This window comes from Pygocentrus nattereri, chromosome 10, assembly GCF_015220715.1.
Source record: "Pygocentrus nattereri isolate fPygNat1 chromosome 10, fPygNat1.pri, whole genome shotgun sequence".
In the NCBI taxonomy this organism is placed as follows: Eukaryota; Metazoa; Chordata; class Actinopteri; order Characiformes; family Serrasalmidae; genus Pygocentrus; species Pygocentrus nattereri.
In genome coordinates this window covers 25,843,291-25,863,187 of record NC_051220.1, presented here as the reverse complement: position 1 = coordinate 25,863,187, position 19,897 = coordinate 25,843,291, and the positions used below count along the sequence as shown (strand labels likewise).

The window sequence follows — 19,897 nt, the reverse complement described above, 5'->3', positions numbered from 1 at the left end:
TTCCATAGTATGTGTTCTCCTAGTTCCAAAGAATATGAACCCTGTATTATGTGTTGTAGTTCTAAAGTATATGAAGTCTGTAAAATATGCTCTTTTAGTTGAATAGATAATCAACTCTGTATAATGTTTTCTACTAGTTCTAAAGAACATGAACCCTGTATTATGTGTTCTAGTTCTAAAGAGTATGAAATATTAATATTTGTAATATTTAATATGTGATATTTAATATGTAATATTTGTTCATTTAGTTGCCTAGATGATGAACTTTTTGATGGTGTATGTGTTCTTCTAGTTCTAATGAACATGAACTCTGTAGTTTGTGTTCTTCTACATCTAAATATTAGATTATTAGTAGTTGTATAGATGACGAAATATTTATTATGTGTTCTACTAGTTCTACAGAGCATGAACTCTGTAGTATGTGTTCTTTTAATTGTATAGTTGATGAACTTAGTAGTATGTGTTCTTCTCTTTATAAAGAACATGAAACCTGAAGGACGTTTTCTAGTTCTAAAGAATACAAACTCTGTTCTAGGTGTTCTACTAGTTGTATAGATGATGACCTCTGTAGTATGTGTTCTTCTACTTCTAAAGAACATGAACTCTGTAGTATGTGTTCTTCTTATTCTAAAGAACAAGAACTCTGTATTATGTGTTCTTCTAGTTATAAAGAACATGAACTGTGTAGTATGTGCTCTACTAGTTATAAAGAACATGAACCCTGTATTATGTGTCCCAGTTCTAAAGAACATGAACTCTGTATTATGTGTTCTTTCATTTGTATAGACGATGAACTCTGTAGTATGTGTTCTTCTAGGTCTAACGAATATGAACTCTGTAGTATGTGTTCATCTTGTTCTAAAGAACATATACTCTGTAGTATGTGTTCTTCTAGTTTTATAGATGATGAAATCTGTTTTATGTGTTCTACTAATTCTAAAGAGCATGAAGTCTGTTGTATGTGTTCTTCTTGTTCTAAAGAACATGAACTTTGTCATATGTGTTCTTCGAGTTCTGAATAACATGAACTGTGAAGTATGTGTTGTTTTAGTTCTAAAGAATATGAACCCTGAGGTGTGTGCTCTAGTATTTGTTCTTTTACTTGTACAGATGATGAACTCTGTAGTATGTGTTCTTCTAGTTGTAAAAAACAAGAACTCTGCAGTATGTGTTCTACTGGTTCTTAAGAACATGAACTCTATAGTATGTGTTCTAATATGTGTTCTTTTAGATGTATTGACGATGAACCCTGTAGTATGTGTTCTTCTAGTTCTAAAGAACATGAACTCTGTATTATGTGTTCCAGTTCTAAAGAACATGAACTCTGTATTATGTGTTCTTTTTGTTGTATAGATGATGAACTCTGTCGTATTTGTTCTAGTTCTAATGAACATGCACTCTGTAGTATGTTTTCTTCTAGTGATAAAGAATATCAACTCCGTAGTATGTGTTCTCCTAGTTCTTAAAAATATGAACCATGTGTTGATGTTTTCTAGTTCTAAAGAATGTGAACTCTGCAATATTTGTTCTTCTTTTTGTATAGATGATGAACTTCTTCTAGTTCTTAAGAACATGAACTCTGTACTATGTGTTCTTCTAGTTGTAAAGAACATGAACTCTGTATTATGTGTTCTACTAGTTCTAAATTACATGAATCCTGTATTATGTGTTCTAGTTCTAAGGAATATGAACTCTATAATATTTGTTCTTTTACTTGTATAGATGGTGAACTCATATGTTTTTTACTACTTCTAAAGAATATGAAAGCTGTAGTATGTGTTCTACTAGCTCTATAGAACATGAACTTTTTAGTATGTGTTCTACTACTTTCAAAGTACATGTACTCTCTGGTATGTGTTCTTCTACTTCTAAAGAGTATGAACTTTGTGGTATGTGTTCTTCTAGATGTAGACAACATGAACTCTGTAGTATTTGTTCTTCTAGTTATATAGATGATGAAGTCTGTAGTATGTGTTCTTCTAGATCTAAACAACATGAACTCTGTAGTATGTGTTCTTCTAGTTATATAGATGATGAACTCTGTAGTACGTGTTCTTCTAGTTATATAGATGATCAACTCTGCAGTATGTGTTCTTCTAGTTATGTAGATGATGAACTCTGTAGTACGTGTTCTTCTAGTTATATAGATGATGAACTCTGTAGTATGTGTTCTTCTAGATCTAAACAACATGAACTCTGTAGTATGTGTTCTTCTAGTTATATAGATGATGAACTCTGTAGTACGTGTTCTTCTAGTTATATAGATGATCAACTCTGCAGTATGTGTTCTTCTAGTTATGTAGATGATGAACTCTGTAGTACGTGTTCTTCTAGTTATATAGATGATGAACTCTGTAGTATGTGTTCTTCTAGATGTAAACAACATGAACTCTGTAGTATGTATTCTCCTAGTTCTAAAGAACATGAACTCCGTCATACATTTTCTACTAGTTTTATAGAACATGACCTCTGTAGTATGTGTTCTACTATTTCTAAAGAACATAAACTCTGTAGTTTGTGTTCTACTATTTCTAAAGAACATGAACTCTGTAGTTTGTGTTCTACTATTTCTAAAGAACATAAACTCTGTAGTTTGTGTTCTGCTATTTCTAAAGAACATGAACTCTGTAGTTTGTGTTCTACTATTTCTAAAGAACATAAACTCTGTAGTTTGTGTTCTGCTATTTCTAAAGAACATGAACTCTGTAGTTTGTGTTCTACTATTTCTAAAGAACATAAACTCTGTAGTTTGTGTTCTGCTATTTCTAAAGAACATGAACTCTGTAGCATGCCCTAGATAGTTATTCTGGCTTCTTATCCAGCTCTTCTCAGTGTACTCAGTGTATTGTTCCTTGGATATTCTTTGTCCTGAGTAAGAAGCCACTGAGCAGAGCGACCAGCCAAAATGCAGCCCGAGCTGTTCAACAGTTGCACACTAGACAGCTTAAGCAAGAAATTGTATGAACACACATGAACACATTAAAGCACACTGGAATTCAACAGTAAGACCTTCAGTCCATTGTCAAGGACTAGACTAGATTGAGAATCATCGGTGTGACAAGAGCGCCACCTCAGTCTCTAATGGCGCTCAACAACTACCAGTTTTTCATACTTCGAGGGTACAGACCCTGTACATGGAGGAAGTGATGTGAGAATGAAATAAACGCTAATTAAAAGATGTTTGGTTAAAAGCATGAAAGCATAATAGAAATTTTGTCCAGAACAACCCGTTTTTGTTAACCTGCTGCAACGAAGGCGTTCAATAAACTAAATACTAAAACTTAGACCGTGTGCATTTACCTGGCAGGGGTCTTCCGTGTTCTTAGAATTTTTGTAAGCAGTTTCTTTATCAGAAACGGATAAGTCTGAGTCGTATTTGAAGTGAACGATATTTCTTTCTACGAGCCAATTGCGCCACTCTGCGGATCTTCAGCGCTAAAGTGCGTCCACTCCTATCTCGCCTTCTCGTCCTCTGCCATTAAGACTGCCTGCATTCACTGTTGACTAAGCCTGTGTGGCGTTTTAACCCTTAAAACGTCCTTCGCCATTAAAGTGTGAGGTTCTCATTTAAACGGGCACTGAAGACCTCTTTATGGCATTTAATGAATGAAACGCAACTCGGCCAATTAGAAGAAGCGCATCCTGAGGGGCGTCGAGGGAGAGCTCGCCTTGTGAAGGGCTTTGTCGCCATCTTGTGGTTGCCTACAAGAACTCCTCTGTCTCCCACGCCGCATTAAGCAGGCCTGCCGCAGCAGTTCGCACAGTATCTGCTTCACGCCGGTGGGGGAATCTAATCTGGATCTTCTGAGAGGCAATAAAAGACTAGATTACTTCCTTTAAATAAAAGTCCCTCTTATTATGGCACTGAGAACCCTCGTTACTTGGAGATGTGCGTGATAAAACATGATTTATGTTGAGGTTCAAATGGGCACGATTACGGAGATCCATGGACTCCCAAGTGCACATTTCCTGAAAAATTCTATTCTGAGGCATAAAATGGTGTTACCCACGGGTTAGCTCGCTGTTTGCTTCAGCGTTTGTGTCTGTGTTTTTTTCTCATTACAAAGTCTCTCTCAAACAGTCTGTAACCGAAACCAATTTCAGAGAAACAGAGCGCTTCTAAAGAGATGACACGGATTATTTTTCCATCAGAATGGCGGTCGCTGGTGCTGGTAAATCAGACCTGAGCCCTGCCTGCTGGTCCTGAACGTCTTCATCTTCTTACGATCACTGTGGGATATTTCAGCATCTGTGACGAACTATAAAGCATTTTTTACCTATTTAGAAATGAATGCAAACAGCCCTTTCCATAAACATGTGCGTTGGGTGTTCACTTACAGAGTTTAAGATTTATCCACCTGCTCTCTAATTTGACCTTCATCTATGGCAACATTATTTTTTGCATAATAATAATAATAATAATAATAATAATAATAATAATAATAATAATAATAATAATAATGGACGCATCCATCTAACCTTTTTGGTCTTAATCAGAAAAAAATGTACACTTTCTTTTCGTGTCGTCAATATTAGAACTTAAATTAGAAGATGTAAAATTGAGATTAATTTCTTTTCACGTGAAATCTCGGCCACGTCAGAGAATTAGCTGAGATTTTTCCTTGACAAAAAAAGATAACTAGGCAAACATGAATAAGGCAGGAAATAAAAAAGCATGCGATTGGGCGTCTTAAATAGTTTTGCAGCAGACTTTGCAGAACAGACAATAATCATTCTCTTTCAACAGGCAAAGAAGAAGGGGTGAGAGAGAGAGCGAGAGAGAGAAAGAGAGAGAGAGAGAGACAGAGAGAGAGAGAGAGAGAGACAGAGAAACAGACAGACTGAGAGAAAGAGAGAGAAAGAGAGAGAGAGAGAGAGAGAGAGAGAGAGAGAGCGAGGGGCAATGAGAGAACTGTTGTTAGCACTGCTATATCAAGGAAGAAGGAGTCCCTGTTATCTGTGAATGGGTTTGCCTCTTTCCAGAATAGATATAGCACGAATTTTTAATTCGTTTTTCTTTGAGAGACAACAATGCTGCATTTGAAAGCTGGACACAATTTGGGTTTTGTGAAGGATCCCTTTCTCTTCTCGTGGGCCCAGCTGTCCATATGGAATAGGACGTGTACAACAAGGACCACAATGGCACCAACAGACAGGCTCACAAAAAAGAAAGAAAAAACCAAGGATGTATCTCCCTGATTCGGGATGCACTGGCCGAGATAAAGGGACTGAATAGCACCAAGAAACTCCGAGAGACACACACACAGACTCTCTCTCTCCCTCTCTCTCTCTCTCCCGCGCTCTCTCTCTCCCTCTCTCTCTCTCTCTCTCTCTCTCTCTCTCTCTCTAGCCAACAAAGAATTCACTCCCCCTGTTAAAATGCACGCCTCTAACATCCACAACCAGCGACCTCATGCCTTTGTGCTCTTTTTGTGCCGTGTACAGTATATTGTGTAACGATAGACTGCTCTGTCACAGTGTGTCACACTCTCGATTATTAGAGCCTATCAGCGTTTCATACACTAACGCATTACACCGCTTCCCCCGTTTACACACACTTGATTTCCCCCAGCGAGCTGAACGCTGATCGGAGCCTTTAACTGCATAACGCACACTATAAAAATACTGTACCTGTTTGTTCATGTAATCCGTTAAAAAGGTTCATAAATAAACAATAAAAATAGAATCAACGTTCGTTTCCTCGTACATCCCGTGTACAATTAGCATATCACTTTCTTCCCCTCGTTTCTTAATAAATCCGTGCTTTGTGCGCAAAGTCAGATCCAACCGCACACAATAAACTGCCGAGTTATGTTAGTGACACTTTTCTGTTTTTTAGCAGGTAGAAAACTGCAAAAATGAAAATAAGAGTAATAAAAGACTGGAAATTAATTCGTGAGAAAAGTGTTTAAGAAATACAAAAAGCCAAATGTACGCTGAATCAACCACTGCGATGTAGCGCACAACAAAACTTTGTCGTGTCACGATCAGTTCTCCTAAAAAATAAATCAAAGCTCAGCTCCCTTGAGATCGTTCTGTAAATAATTAGCGCCGTGTGTCAGTTCTGAAGTTTGTTTAATGATAGGGGGGTCGCTCGAACATCTGTTGTTATTTGCGGGGAAAAAACATGAGTAGGATCATGTAAGATTTTGCGGGGGACTGTAGCTTCTCTAGGAGAAAGTCCTCTGGGTGGAGAAACACTCGTATTGTTCGGCCAATTATCTCTTACGTTTCTCCGTAATCTGCTCTAAACTGTTTTTTTCTGCGTAAACTTAGCTCGTACACATATTTAACCATGTTTGCGTTTTGTAGCACCAGCCGTTCAGCATGTTAAACATGCAGTGCTGCTCAATCTAATGAGGCAATTATATCACTCACCTAAAACACTGACTGAGCAGATCTAACAGGTTTAAGAGTTTAAAACGGACTCAATCAGCAAAACGTCCACGCTGGACTTCCAAACGTGGCATTTCAGCCTCCTGAATCTTGGAGCAGCGAGGAGCTTGAAAAGACGAGAGCCGTCGAATGAAAGGCTGCTTAGCTGAAGAAGCCCTCTTATATTAAGTGAGTGGATTTTTACCCCCATCTCACAAAGTGACTTCAGCCTTCTTATTGCTGAAGTGATTATACAGATAAATTCGGAAAATTGAAGACAATTAATGCCGCCGATGAATACAAATCGGAACAAAACTATACGCACTCAAGCAACTTTGATGTTAAACAGTCTAAAAACACTCCTAAACCTACACCGTGCCATTCTTTACGCCCATTAAGGGGTGCAGGGTATGAAAATTTGAGAATAGCGCTGAAATCGAAACCATTTTCCAACTTTTCCAGTCCGTCCTCCCCGTTAAAACCAGACGCAATCCCAAACGAAATTTCTGAAACACAGCATTTTATTAAAAGTCTTATAAAAATTGGGGTATTCTTTCATCAGCGCGCTTTGCAACTGCTATCAACATATTTATGAGGGATATTTATCTACAACTGCTGTTCCATTTTTTTCCTGCCCTAAATATCGGGTGAACTATATCTTTATGACTAGCTGAGCGGCCAAATATATCTGCATTGCATACAGTTACCACAGATATTTACAGAGAAAAAGAAAAACAAATAAAATAAGCTAAAAGTTGCCAATGTTTTATTCATGGCCATAAATATATTCGGTCCATTGGAGAAAAAAAAGAGCAAGAAATAAAATTTTCTATAATTATAAAGTGGTTTTGTACGTGCTTATAACACGAGGGACAAAAAAGAAAACATTTCTACAACACACAAACATATTTTACAAAATTTCACAAGAGCTTTAACATTCTTAGATCTGAGGGGGGAGAGAGGCTGGACCCAGTTTTCTGGACGAAAACATGTAAACACGGCGCACACATCAGCCCCGAAAATAAAACGGTGACGATGGGTCAAGCTGCGGAACCAAAAGTCTTTTCTTTTCTTTTTTTCTTTCTTTTCTCTCTTTGTTTTTGTTTTTTTTTTTTTTTGTTTTTTTTTTTTTTTTGTTTTTTTTTCCCTTTTTCGTTTTGGAAAACTCCCTAACAAGGTCTTTAAAATGCAGCCCTGGCAGAGTCCCTAACGGCTCACCAAGTCCACTGCTGCGTCTGCACCAAGTGATGCGCCGTGGGGAACTGCGGCGTGGTGGCGGCGCTGTAATGTGCATTGTACTGCATGTGCTGGAGAGACTGGGCGCTGTACGCCGAGAAGGGGATGCCAGCCTGAAAGGTGGCCGCCAGGTCCTGAGCTTTTAGCGTGTGGCACGGCTTGCCGTCCCTGACTAACACAGGCACGGCCACCCGCCGGGGGGAGGGCAGGTGGGTCACCTCCATACCTTTCTCCGCGCGAGCCCTCTTCATTTTGTACCGATGGTTCTGGAACCAGATTTTCACTTGGGTGGGCGTCAGGCGGATCAGGCTGGCGAGGTGCTCCCTCTCGGGCGCCGAGAGGTACCGCTGCTGCCTGAACCGGCGTTCAAGTTCGTACGTCTGCGCCTTGGAAAAGAGCACCCTCCTTTTTCGCTTCTTACCAGAGTCGCTGCCGCTGCTCGAAGTTTCCTTGTCGTTGTCCGGAGACTCGTCCGCGGAGGGCTCCGGGGATTTTGCAGAAGAGTCTTGGGAGTTTGCTGAGAGTCCGTGCACTGCATAGTGGAAGAGCACAGGGAACATTACTATGTGAATAACATGGGTGCTGGTACTGCACACCGGACTACTTGGACCTCAAAACATGCACCTTTGCTCCAAGTCCGATAGGCATTTGTTAAAAAAATGCGACATTTGTTTTAAATCTAACTTCAGAGCCATGGATAAGTTATGAGTAACTGTATATTTCGCTTTTCTGAATAAACTAGTTCTCTACAATCTTTATTATTCGCAAATTACGGCGTCCTATTCCTTATCCAGTGAAACATGCTTTGCTATAGCCAACACTTACTCATTAACAAAGGACTCATACCATGCAAAGACAAAGTAAGTGCTCTAAAGCTCACAGTGAACATTTCAACTAAATTCTCTGTACTGGTTCTAGGTCTACAGTTCCAGATCTCATCTAAAGAACAGGCATCGACTAAAGCGAGCCTAACACATCCAGTAATGGGGTTACGCCTTAAGACAAGCGCAACAGTGAAAACAGCCAGACACTGCAAAACACTGAGGCTCCGCGAATGAGTCTTGCCCCCAAAAAGCTGAGACCACTACTGATCTACACCGACTAAACAAGACCCGAGTCCGAATGAGCACTCGTACAACAACGCTGCAGGGAATTCACTTCAGGATTCTTGAACGGTACTTACATGAGTACTGGATGCTGTCGGTAGTTGCAAGCCACCTGGTGTAAGGATTGTCAGCGTTATCATAAAAAGGGGTCTTTAAAGGCAGGTTTTGGACGTTCTCTAGCGGACTTTGCACCAGCACTCCGGGCGTTTTGGCTGCCTCCGAACCCTCCGTATCCTCCTCGGTCCCAGTGATAGATCCTTCCTCATCGTTAGTGTCAGGGAGGTCCAAAATGTCCTTCACTGAAAAGCCCGTCTTTGTGTTGGTCAACGACATGTTCTGGGGCAGTGGATGCAGTGAACGCAGGAAAGTTGCTGCACCAGTTTGCCAATCCTCTGTTTGAAAAAAAAAAAAAACAACACAAAGACAAAAAAGGAAACAAGCGAGATGTGGTGAAAAATGAATCGGTGCCGCTTTTCAAGGCGAAGCACAGTGGATGCGACTCATGGGGCTCGGTCGATGAGCATTGCCTAAAAAAGTAGCGGAGGAATCAGGTCTGTAAGTCCAGGAAGAATGCCAAAGAGACTGGAGAGCTATGTCTGCTTCATGGATACTGTGCTACCGCTGGGTGTTAAGGGGAAATAAGCCATTACCGGACTGATCAGTCCATATAAGGTTGGTCTCAACACATGAACCTGCAGTGAAAAAGCATTAAAAACGCAAAAGGTTGGCCACGTGTGGGCGGGTCTTGGGAGTCAAGTGGATGAAGACAGTGTTTGCCGATGTGAAATTGTGGGTTTTGGGGAGATCCGAGCCTATACCATTGGTGCTTCAGAACATGATGAGTGGTATAACGTGTCAATTAATTACAAAGATGGGGAGGGCCTTTTTACACCCTATTTACATACAAAGGACCTCCAAGTAGCTTTATGCACCGCGCAGACCAACTTGAAAGCGCGAATTTAGCAAACTGCCCCTGAAAAAAACCCGTTCGCGTAAATAACGGTTAAATATTCCTATTTGATAAAATTGAAATACACTGAAAAACAAGCCAGGCGAGTTTTAGGGACTATATTGTGTTTTTTTCAACAGGATTCTCCTTCAGACGGGCTGATAGCGCTTCAGCTGGCAATAGGGTAATTTATGTAAACCTTTTAGGTCAATATTTTAGTTCGGGATTAGGATGAAGGGGCTTTCAGTGGTCATGATTAAGTCATCAAATACCAACGCAGTAGAAATACAAGGATCGATTATTATTATTATTATTATTATTATTATTATTATTATTATTATATTTCTGAGTAAACATGAGCATAATACAATTTTTGTTGTCTGATTCAAAAGTGTTAAAAGTACTCAATTTTGATTATTTTCCCTAAAATCTCTCTAAAGCCACCCAAATGATTATCGAAGACTGAAAGGCGTCTCCTACACGATGCATTATCATTAGCGCTCTGCTCTAAGCAAACAGAGAATGTGCTAAATCACTCCGCTTTCTTTCTTTTTTTCCCCCTTAAAGTTCCTTTCGTTCTCCTGCTTCCAGAACAGCAGAGCGTTATTGTTGATCGGTGTCCTTTCCTCTTGGTTTTTTCCCCTCCCGCCTCTTTTTTCTTTTCGCCTGTGTGCCTCCTATCTAGTATGTGATGTGGGTGACAATGTTGCACGTTTTTAGCCAGTCCTCTGCTCATCCTGGGTGGTCGAACCCGGGCAAACACAAATACAAACCGATTGCTAAGCTGCAGACAATGGGGGAAATGTAGACAAATGTCCGGCTCCTGTTGGAAGCCTTTGTGCGGCCGCAGTTTTTGCATTTATTTAAGGGCCAAAATAATAGATGATTGACGCCCGTGTACAATACGCCCTAACTGTTTGGAATAAATCTGAGGTTGTTCCTAGTTGTCATGGCATTCAGCTTCATTCAATGGACTATCTCTTCATTCATTTCTGAGCCCCTCCACAATATTAAGGAAAGTCCTTCATATCGCTCTCTCTCTCTCTCTCTCTCTCTCTCTCTCTCTCTCTCTCTCTCTTTCTGTTTTCATACATTCATAGTCAATAAATAAAAATAAATAATACTCAATACAACAAAACAACACCACAACAATAATAACAACAATAATAATAACAGCAACAATGATAACAATGATTAAATACAGAATTAACTGCTCGTACTTTAGTTTTATTTATAGTTCATTCGATAGACGTCGAAATTAGGCTCTTATAGCTCTAAAGCATTCTGGTGAGATGTGGAACGCGTTTTTATGTCATAATAAGGACTCCACCAGGTGTTTTCTCTTTCGACCTACTTGGTCTGTCCTATAATCAGTTACCTGAAATGTAAATGCTTCACTCGAGTTTTGCTTGGAATTAATCATGCAGCGACATATGCAGGACAATGGCAGCATTGAACCGGCCGGGCCTGGAGCAAAGTCGAACTGAGCGCGCCTTCGCAAGGTCACTCCCAGCACATCTAAAGCCACCCAGGTCTGCGTGATACGACATCTTAACCACATAAAGCCCCAGGACTGAAAAAAGAGAAAATAACTTTAAAAAATAATAACAATACCTGCTCAGTCGCATCTGAGATGACAAGAAATCAAACACAACGTCACTGCTTTTCACTGCGTGCTACCATCTGTTCACATAACCGCGTCTTTTTCTTGGTGAAAAGTGCAGAATCTAACAGTGGCGATATTTCAGCACAGGGATCTGTATGTGTGTGTGTGTGTGTGTGTGTGTATGTGTGTGTGTGTGTGTGTGTGTATGTGTGTGTGTGTGTGAGAGAGAGAGGAGCTCAGCGCAGTGCTGGACAGCAGCTCTCTACTGCACGCTCCGCGACCGCAGCCGAACAACTGAACCGAGGAGTTCGGCAAGTAAAGAGGTAAATGTGCACAGGCTAAGTGGCCATACTTCACTTCAAGAGCCATCTCCTTCTGTTTACCTGTTTACTTTCGCAGGTAGCTCAAACAGGCCACACGCCTTTCTCCCCGCGCCAGGGGGAACATACATATACCCCCACAGAGCAGCTCCAGCTCAGTTAACTATAGTTCGACTCGTGTAAATCCCGATGAGTGGTTTCAACAATGTTTACACGGCGCCTGCTCTCCAAACATCCCGCCACTTAAGGTTACCACCGAGCGCTCCAAACGTACGCGCGACAAGATGCTGCGAAGAAAATGCCTTATATACGTTTACATCGGCACATCAATAACTCAATAATAATAACAAAAAACAACAACAACGACTATATATATATATATTAAAGGGCCCTTTATATTTAAAGAATCTTCTTCTTCTTCTTCTTCTTCTTCTTCTTCTTATTATTATTATTATTATTATTATTAGTAGTAGTAGTAGTAGTAGCAGTATTAGTATTATTGGTATTATTATTAATGATAATAACATTATTAATACTATTATTAGGTGGTGTTAATAGATTAGTTTAATCATTGTTAGTGTAAAGTAATACTAGTAATTTGCCAGCCCATCAAATGCCAATTACTGCCATAAGTGTGCTGGGTTAGTAAAATTCATGCTCAGCCTTCCTTCCCTCGCGTGCCTGCAAGAGAAAGAGAGACTGAGAGAGAGAGAGAGAGAGAGAGAGAGAGAGAGAGAGAGACAGAGAGGGAGAGAGAGGGAGAGAGAGAGAGACTGAAGGACGGATATTTCTTGTAGCCAAATGCAAATAAATACGCCTATAACGCACGCATGACCGTTTGGCACCAACTTGTAAACTCTTTCAGCAGCCTATTTTTTAAATGAAGAAATGAAGGCAAAGTAGAAATAAACACTGTATTGCACGCTATAAAGCAGTGTCCGCGTGCTTTAATTAATATCACTGCAGGCATTTAAATGTTAAGCACTGCAGCCTGGTGTGCAAATGTGAGTGTAAAACAGCACCAAGAAGAAGAAGAAGAAGAATGGCCTTCACGTTGGCAGCGGCTTCTTACACTCCACACCTCACGCGCTCTCACGCTCTGCAGGATGGATGTATAGGAGCAGACGTACTGGCAGTGCAACAGTATGGGCTTATCTATGAATACAGGGGGCACAATGAGAAAAAGACTGAAATAAAGGGGGTTGAACGCCGTTCACTAATTAATTTCCCACAACAACGAAAATGTCAGAAGAATTTACAGATAATTCACGTCAACTCCGTGCGAATTTTGAAGGAACTATTGTCGATGAATGGGAGAGGGGGAAAGACCTTTATACCTTTGATTAAACAGTAAATCCTCAGACTGGATGAATTCAGTGCGCCGGAGGAGAGGTGTAGTCTATAATGCCGTTGATCATTTCTCGCTTTAATCGCTGAATTTCAGTGTGTTCCGGCGCCTTGGGCGAGTATTTAGGCTTTGATAATATAGCCTCGTTTCCCCTTTAGGTGCTCATGACAAATGTATAAACTGACAAGAGCAGCTCCGTGTGCCTCCCTCTCTGATTAAAAGGCCGTAAGAGCAGAATGGCCGGTGGTTTGTGGAACTAAGCCACTGCCCCAGGAAAGCAGCCCGCGGCACAAATCATTTGCTGTGGTTTGATTCCTCAAATCCAGGAACCTTTGGCTAAGAGGCAAACGCTGTGCCTTTATTCGTCTCAGACCGCCTAATGATTAAACGTGTCGCAACGAGATTAACGCCGTGCCCACGGCCTGGGGAGATGCCTTCATTTGTTAAACTACCAGTTTATTTGTAACGGTGAATTTCATGGCGCTAAATTCGCCGTCTTGGCACCTTTATCGGCGCAGCCGAAACAAATTGGTTTGAGGATTATCATTTTAATCACTCCAGTTTGCAATATCTTAATGGGGAAAGGGAATGCCTTGTAGTTATTCCACCCTGTTTGAAATTAATTATATGGCTTTTTTGGCGCGTAAATTTATGAAATACTGAGATTCGTCAACTCGTAATGTGGATTTCTCAGCGAGGGTCCAAACAAGGCCAGTGCTACACCAAGCAGTCAAGCTTTTTCTTCGATAGAAATTGTATGAGGAGAGAGGTGGACACCAATGCCTTCAGTGTGCTTTGGCTGATGCATCTTTGGTACTCTAGCGAACTCTACTGACATAACTGCGTATTGTCCTGTGGAAAAGAATAAGAAACACGTTCTCTTTTTGGGCCATTCGGTAGCTGCGGAAAATACACTGGCCTCCAAATGACCAATCAGCCTAAACCATACCTCCAATACGTCTAATGGGCCTACTACTACTACTACAATTTCTGTGACTCCAAGTACTACTATTACTACCACCACCATTACTACTACTGCTACTACTACTACTACAATTTCTGTGACTCCAAGTACTACTATTACTACCACCACCATTACTACTACTGCTACTACTACTACTACTACTACTACTACTACTACTACTACTGTGAATCCAAGTACTACTATTACTACCACCACCATTACTACTACTGTTACTACTACTGCTACTACTACTACTACTACTACTGCAATTACTGTGACTACAACTACTACTACTACTTCTACTAATACTAATACTAATACTAATACTAATACTACTATTACTACTACTACTACTACCACTACTACCACTACTACTACTACTACTACTACTACTACTAATAATAATAATAATAATAATAATATACCTTTGGTGTAGATCTTCATCTAGTATTCTACTGCCTGGCCCACGTTCAACAGACACCACTGACTGGACTGCTAAACTAAGGGTCCGTTTCCCGTAGACAGGTCGTGCCTAGTACTGGACTACGTTTCCTGTTCAGTGTAGAATCTCTTTTTATATTGCTGTGTAGTGCAGAACTAGGTTTGTTCCTTGTCCTTAAAGGCGACTTTAAGCGTTTAACAATGTACTATTCATGGTTTAAATATCTTATCCCTAATATAATATCCATTCCTTAAGTATAAATTGTACAACTCCAAAGAGTAAAAGTGCATTATCGGTAAATCAAGAGCAAAGCACGTGCTGGGTCTTTTGTAGTGCTCACAGTTTGAGCAATGTTCAGAGCATCACTTCAGCTCGTACTCGATTAGGACCGCTGCTTTAAAAAGTTACAGAGCATTCCAGTGAGTTGCTTAATGCTAAAGGGTCCAATTTCATATGACAGGCGACTACTATATACACGGGCACGCGCGCGCACGCACACGCACGTCCCCTGTTAATCGCTGTCATACACCAACACAACGATGAGAGGAAGGAAGGAGAGAGGGCGAGAGAGAGAGAGAGAGAGAGAGAGAGAGAGAGAGAGAGAGAGAGAGAGAGAGAGACTTGCTGTACTTTAGCACTACACTGTATGGAGAGAGGTCGAGTGATAAAGGTAAATGTGCTCACCTGGCGACTGACGGAAGAGGGTAAGTGGTGCAGCTTGAGTTAAGACACTGTGCAGTTAATGAAATATCTCCAAATGGAAGTCAGGAGTGCACGCACCGATAAGCCTGATGTGCTTTATATACCCAGGGAGCAAGTGCTGCTCTCCTGATTTTGCCCAAGTGCGTTTGCATAGCTGGCGAAGTGGCTCTGCCTTAGCTGCCTCGCTAACATTGCACGATGTTTGTTTTCCCCCTGCAATGACGTGAGGCAAAATATTGGCCATATGTTCGTCGGCAATAAATTGGTCAGGAGAGCAAACACGGCTGCCTCCTGGCCGGGCTTTTAGCTGATTCGACTTAAGTCGCGCCGCACCAATCGGCAAACCTGTCATTTCTACACAAGACTCTCAAATCGATTCGACCGTATTTATTTCTTTATTTGTTAACAGTGCGAGGCTGTTTATGTTACAGTAAACACACTACTGCTTAATTCAAACGGTTTCTATAAAGGACTGCTTCGCCACAGAGAGGGTCTCTAATAAATCGCTTGGTTACCATGGGGCTGCACATTCAAAAGAGCAGATGTGGCATGTCATTTTGGGGAAAAGCACCGTTTACTTAAGATACCACTGAAGCAACTGTTGATATCCGAGGTCACAGTGAAGTGAGCTGAACTAGAGTATAAAGGTTTAACTCACATCAAATCAAACTACCGGATAAAGCAAGAATGTCTAAACAAAAGGTCACTCGCAGGGATCATACTGTTTACAACGTGCTGACTATGATGCTTAATTTATCAGCCCGCATGGGAATCATATGAATAGAATGAATTTTCTATTTTACAGAACTATTGTGGTAAACCGATAAAGATGCGAAAGAATAACATAAACAATGTTTTCAGCGTCCAGTCATTATAATTTAACCGTCGTTCCCACCGAACCATTTATGCTGGATTTATGCTTTATATTTATCTATCTATCTATCTATCTATCTATCTATCTATCTATCTATCTATCTATCTATCTATCTATCTAGAATGAACAAAATTATTTCCAGGTTTTTGTGTTGAATAAAGGAAGCGCCTTTAATCTGTCGCCTTTTAAAGAAATTCTTCAAACCGCGTTCAGAAGACAGGCTTCAATAACGTGGGAATACATGAATACAAGCGCTCCCCCTCTGCCCCCGAGACCCACTAACTTAGATTCAGGAATTATGACCCAGCGAACCACAGCCAGTAAAGAAATGACCCCTAATAATTTTGAAATCTAGCGTAACGAGGAAGCATTTGGTGGACGATGATTATTTTAAATTGTTTTTAAAATCGTGTCCAGAAAGCATACATGACCATTTATTTATTTGTTTGTTTGTTTGAGCGACGTCAGGTGAAAGTGTTCATCAGCCGTCCTCGGCGCTGCTCTGATAACCGAGTCGAAGAACCTGAATCGATGATTTTATTGTGCGCAGCCTGGAATCCGCGCAAGATAATGGCGGGGTTGCCAAGTAATGTGCGGGCCAGCACCAATCAATGAGGAACACATTACTGATAGGTTTTGTGGGTCTCCACTTTACTGATGAAAGACGAGATTAGCCTGATGCTATCTCCCTCCTTAAGAGTACTGTCGAGACCTGCGGAATACAAATAAATAAATTGGTCTCATTACAGCATTCAGATTCCACATTAACCTAAAGTGGCGGGTAAGATGCGCAATGTATTCATGCAGCTCCTAGCCTGTACTAAAATCCCTTCCACTCACCCCAGCATGTGAATCCTCTTGTGCTGTGGGAGTTCCATTAAAGCCACTCAGAGGGCCAACTAAAAAACCTTCAGAACGAGGATGGGGAAGATAGACCCTTGCGGTCAAGCTATTAGGACTCATCCCTGCCCAAAGCCTGATGACTGAGACACTTCAGATGAGCTGGACGAGCACATAGAGCACATAAAGACACCAATGGCGTGCCATTCTTCAATCTATCGGTTCAAGTTTTGATATATCAGCCACTCAAAGGAGGACACTCATGAGGAAGGAATGCTCCTCCATACACAAACGCAACTGAGAGTTTTGTCCATTCTCATCCATGGGTGCACTCCGAGGAAAAATGTTTAATTAACACCCGGGCACCCTTGTGCATTTTTAGTGCGAAAGAGCCTCCTGATCTGAGGACTTGTTCACTCTTTACTTTTTTTTTTTTGGTTAGCGTGATGGCCACTGCTCTCGAGTTAAAAGGCACCATTTTACTCTGCTCACTGAAACACATTTCAAGACATCTCTGCTTAATGGTGCCTCAAAATGTCAGGTCACATAAATAAGGATACTGCAGGCCATATAGAGTCTGAAGTGATGATTCAAACAGAAAAACTCGATTCTCTGTGAACCAGACAAAAGCAGCGGATTCAAAAGATGCTGGGAGAGCAGCCATGCAGGATGGGGCCGAGCCCAGAGAGGGCTCTTCATCTCCCTCAAGCCGGTGTGGCGATCATGGGAATGCCTGCTAAAGTAGAGGAGCTTTCCAATGCCTAACCATTTTCTTGCTAAAAGGGAGCTAACTAAAGAAAGACTCTTTTGCACTAACTGACAGTGCGAGGAAAAAAAAAATCACAAGGTGATGTGACATGATTTTAGAGATTGAGAAGTAAAACTGTGCATAAAAGCGTATCTCAAACTAATTGGCAGAATAAAAACAATGTATTCAAACTGTATTTGCTTTTTTATTGCTACCAGCTAACCACATGTATGCTTGGTTGGAAACATCACGAGTGGTTTTATACATGATTCCTCCCAAGCCTCTTGACAAGGAAAACCATTAATTTCTCTCCTTTCATGTCTCTCTATAAGCCTTCTTTCCACAAAATAGTTTCAAGGACTGACAACTTTAAATCAGTCAACCTCCAGATATTGTTAAAGAAGCTGGAGGTCAAATAAAACTGAACTGCTTAGAGCTGGTGAAGCAAGGTTTTCAGAAATAATATCAAAATTACAGCCATTTCTACCATTCACTTTGAACATCAGCAGGCCATCAAAAGAAGTCACATTCAGCAAACTACAAGAGCTGTAGAATAATGCACAGTAGAGCATACAATATCCTGCCTTTGCTGCAAATAATGTTTTGATCTGTCAAGAATGAGACAACATAAAGCCAAGGATTTTGACTAAGGCAACAGTACAGAGCCCCACAAGAGGTCTTTTGTGAGAGCAGAGCGACAAGATGTGATAGTTTTTTCAGTGTGGAAGAGAAGAATAACATATCAAAACTTACCAATGCAAAGACCTGAAAGTAAATGATAGAAAGAAAGGTATAAAATCTCGAATCTACCATGATTACACCTTTTTTTAGATGACTTGTGATTCAAGAAGGGGACAAAAATCAATGCATTACCGAACATGTGGACAAGGCTTAGTCACTGATTAGTTGTCTTGCAATCACTCCCAAGGAGCTCCATTTCAAGTTGTTCTAATAGCCGGGTGACAATCAAAACTAAATACCACTTGGCTTTCATGTGCACTTCTCAAAGTACAAACAGTTCTAGTCAAACCGAGGAGGCCCAAATTGACTAAATATCTAATAAACAATGTATTTTATCTCAGTGTCCGCTATTGTGCTGGAAATTTAATTTTGAACATTCTTTGCAATCTTTTGCAGCTTACAGAGCCAGATTTTCTCTTTTTACAGTGTGTGGAGGAAGCTATTGTACATACCATGTTAGGATGTTTCATCCTCTGTTGCAAGGACACTGCACTCTGCCAAACAGTCTTGGAAAGCCATTTATATGACAGACCTTAGACATAATAGAGAAAAAGAGCAAGGTATAATTAAGGTGGGCAAACATCACTCTTGAATCACTCTTTTAAGCCAACTGAATCAATCTTCAACAGAAATGAACAAGAATTATGCTGCTTGTTTCATGTTGGCTTTTCTGTGGCTGTTATGAGTGCAGTTCACTGTACCTGAAAAGCTGTCATATTTCCCAACTGAACCTGCGGGGGTCTCTGGCATGGCTTCTTTTGCCACTTCTGTAGCACAGCAAATCAGCTTGGCCTTGGCCTGAGTGGCATTCAGCATCTTCACTGCTCCCCTTAAACTGTGAAGCGAACTCCAGCTTGCACGGACAGAGCAGTTCATCTCAATCTGCCTGGACAGATCTCTCCCAAGAACCCTCCTCAGACCTCCAGATATTAACATCTGCCTAAAGAGACTGTCTGCAGATGCCTTGTCTGTGGAAGTTATATTTCAGAGTGCCACAACCTAAAATAACAAAAAGAAAAAAATTACATTTTAGGTTTAAATTATGTTTAGGTTTAGGTTTCCCCAAGTACTGTAGCAGTAGCACAAAAAGAAGACATTAAGTAGCCATTCTTTACACCCTCAAAGTGTAACAAGGACTTACTCCACATTTCAAAAGCAGCTTTCATTCTGTTTCACTGGCATACACTTCTGATGTACTTGAATATATCAATCTTATTTCAAAGTCCTTTCTAATAAAGGACAGAACACCTTGATAGCATTTCAACTTAAAAGATGCAAAAAGTCCCCCCAAACTTCCTTTCAAAATGTCATTTTCTCAGATGTATCACTAAGATTGACGAAGAATCCTGGCAGTTTAAGAGAGTACAAAATCGATCTTAGAAGCTAATCGTTCACTGATCGAGAGCGATAAAATTCTCTAATAATTCCCACCTGGTAATGAACACTTGCTCTGCATAGTTGTATTGAATACACAAAGAGTGAACAATTGACTCCAGGTTTCAATGTCTCTTTGCTGGAGTTTTCATCTCCTGAAAATATTTTCAGAATTGACACACAATCCCACGCACTTAAAAGCAAAATTCCATTTGGTAATGCTTTAGGTAAAGTACTTGATATCATGACTTTAAAAATGCTATGTGCTCACA

General features: G+C 40.6%; 1 protein-coding gene across 3 annotated transcripts; it reads right to left on the bottom strand.

The window, feature by feature from the left end:
- Positions 1-7,124: 7,124 nt before the first annotated feature.
- nkx2.2a (NK2 homeobox 2a) lies at positions 7,125-19,091 on the bottom strand. 3 transcript variants are annotated; one of them, XM_017711780.2, is made up of 4 exons: positions 18,953-19,091; positions 18,704-18,783; positions 8,795-9,109; positions 7,125-8,143 (listed from the first exon to the last, which is right to left on the bottom strand). In XM_017711780.2, the coding sequence occupies exons 3-4, from the start codon at positions 9,048-9,050 to the stop codon at positions 7,590-7,592; spliced, it is 810 nt and encodes a 269-aa protein (XP_017567269.1). In that variant the 5' UTR covers positions 9,051-9,109; positions 18,704-18,783; positions 18,953-19,091; the 3' UTR covers positions 7,125-7,589. The 3 variants fall into 3 exon arrangements, with proteins under 3 accessions (XP_017567269.1, XP_037397707.1, XP_017567271.1); XM_037541810.1 differs by lacking the exons at positions 18,704-18,783; positions 18,953-19,091 and adding an exon at positions 15,031-15,137; XM_017711782.2 differs by lacking the exons at positions 18,704-18,783; positions 18,953-19,091 and adding an exon at positions 11,281-11,409.
- Between the last annotated feature and the right edge of the window lie 806 nt (positions 19,092-19,897).